The following is a 1,700-nucleotide window of genomic DNA, read 5'->3' on the forward strand; positions in this document are numbered from 1 at the left end:
TCATTTACTATTAATAAAAAATTCGGCGCTCGCGCGCATGCAATTATGTCCCCCTACCGCCGGCGGGACCCACGTCCTCCTCCGCCGGCCAATCGATTCCGTCGGCAACGTAGCCCACGCCGTGGCCGCGAGACCTTGCTTGTAAAACAATCCATCCTTCCACCCACCGATCACTTCCCATCACTTTGACAGATGCAAGCCATCCATCCATCGGTTTCTCCCATTAATGAGCATCATAATCCGCACGAACCGCGCGCGAGAGTGACAAAATCACAGGCAAAATCCAAATATCCGTTCAAATATTTACATAGCTGCAGGTGATGGATGAACTACCCTGAACAAACAAGCCAAGAAATTCAAACACAAGCTCGATCGAACGCCAATTCATCTCCGTGTTTCTAAAATCTTTCACTCCGTGCATGTGACTTAGTTAATGATCACTCGATCGATCAGGCGAAGTAGCCATTGGCGCTGTTGTGAGCGGCGCGCGCCCCGGGCATCTGCGCCGCCTGCATGCTCTGCAGGAGCATCCGGTCCTCCGCCGCGCCGAGCCCGTGGGCGAACGCGTCGCCGCCGGAGAGGGAGTGCTGCAGGTGGTTCCCGTAGCCGAATGCCGCGCCGGTGTACTGCTGCCGCTGCTGGTGGAGGTGGTGGTCGAAGGACACGGCGGCCGCCGGCTGCTGCTGCGGCGCGAAGCCGTAGCCGGAGGCCCCGCCGAAGTTGATGACGGGAGCGCCGGAGAACGGGCCGGCGGGGGCCGAGGGGATGCCGGTGAACTGCTGCACCATGGCGCGGAAGTTGCTGGCGTCCGTGTTGAGCAGCGTCACTGGCGCGCGGCGCGACGCGCGGGCCCGCTTCCTCGCCGCCGGCTTGCCCGCCACCCGCGGGCCCAGGGCCCCGCCCGCCGCCCGGGACGGGCTCCCGTCGCCGGACCCCGCCGACGCCGGGCTCGTCGGCGTCGCGGAGGCGACGATCGTCGAGTCCGCCGCAGCGCCGCCCAGGCACGGAGCGTCGTAGCGGTACAGGTCGTCGGTCCAGTTGGCGAAGCTCGAGCCAGTGTCACTCATCGCCATGGCAGCGGGTCAGCCGGCCGGAGGAGAGTGCTCTGCTTTGCTCAGCCTCAGCTCTGCTTGCGTCTTTGGGAGCTACTAGGAAGAGCTCGACATCGGCGGAGCGGCGTCCGATTTATAGCGAAACGGAGCGCCACAGCGTCCACGAGCCGTCGGATCGACGAGGACGCGGGACGGACGGCCGGGATCGGCCGGCGCGTCGCGGTCTCGAAGGTGGCTCGTCTGACCGGCCCCGTGAGACGCTTTCCACCTTCCGGGAAGCGTCGTTGATCCGTCGTCCCCGCTAGGTCGCGGCCCACCAACCTGTGGACCCGCGCGCGCCACGTGCGCGCGTGCGCCCGGCTGGGCCCACTTCGCCGGAGCTCCGCCGCGCCGGAGGTCGTGATCGACGGAGCTTTTTTGTACTTTGCCGGGAACGATCGAAGGAACCTTCGGTGGAAACCGGGAAGAGGAACGGACAACGGATGGAGACGGCCGGCGAATCCGTTTTGGGTGGAGGGAAGAACCCACGTGAATTTGGGCACGTGCGCCATTTCACCTCGGGGGAGACGGATGGATCACTGTCAGTATCCACCTTGGAGACCGTGGTCACGTCGCGTTCAGGTTGGGCCGTTCAGCTATCTCAGAGAA

At 64.2% G+C, this 1,700-nt stretch overlaps 1 protein-coding gene across 1 annotated transcript; it reads right to left on the minus strand.

The window, feature by feature from the left end:
* Nucleotides 1-262: 262 nt before the first annotated feature.
* Nucleotides 263-1,144, minus strand: LOC109782470 (uncharacterized). Its single transcript, XM_020341088.4, has one exon. The coding sequence runs from the start codon at nt 1,071-1,073 to the stop codon at nt 450-452; it is 624 nt and encodes a 207-aa protein (XP_020196677.1). The 5' UTR covers nt 1,074-1,144; the 3' UTR covers nt 263-449.
* Between the last annotated feature and the right edge of the window lie 556 nt (nt 1,145-1,700).

Source organism: Aegilops tauschii, chromosome 7 (genome assembly GCF_002575655.3).
Source record: "Aegilops tauschii subsp. strangulata cultivar AL8/78 chromosome 7, Aet v6.0, whole genome shotgun sequence".
NCBI classification, from domain to species: Eukaryota; Viridiplantae; Streptophyta; class Magnoliopsida; order Poales; family Poaceae; genus Aegilops; species Aegilops tauschii.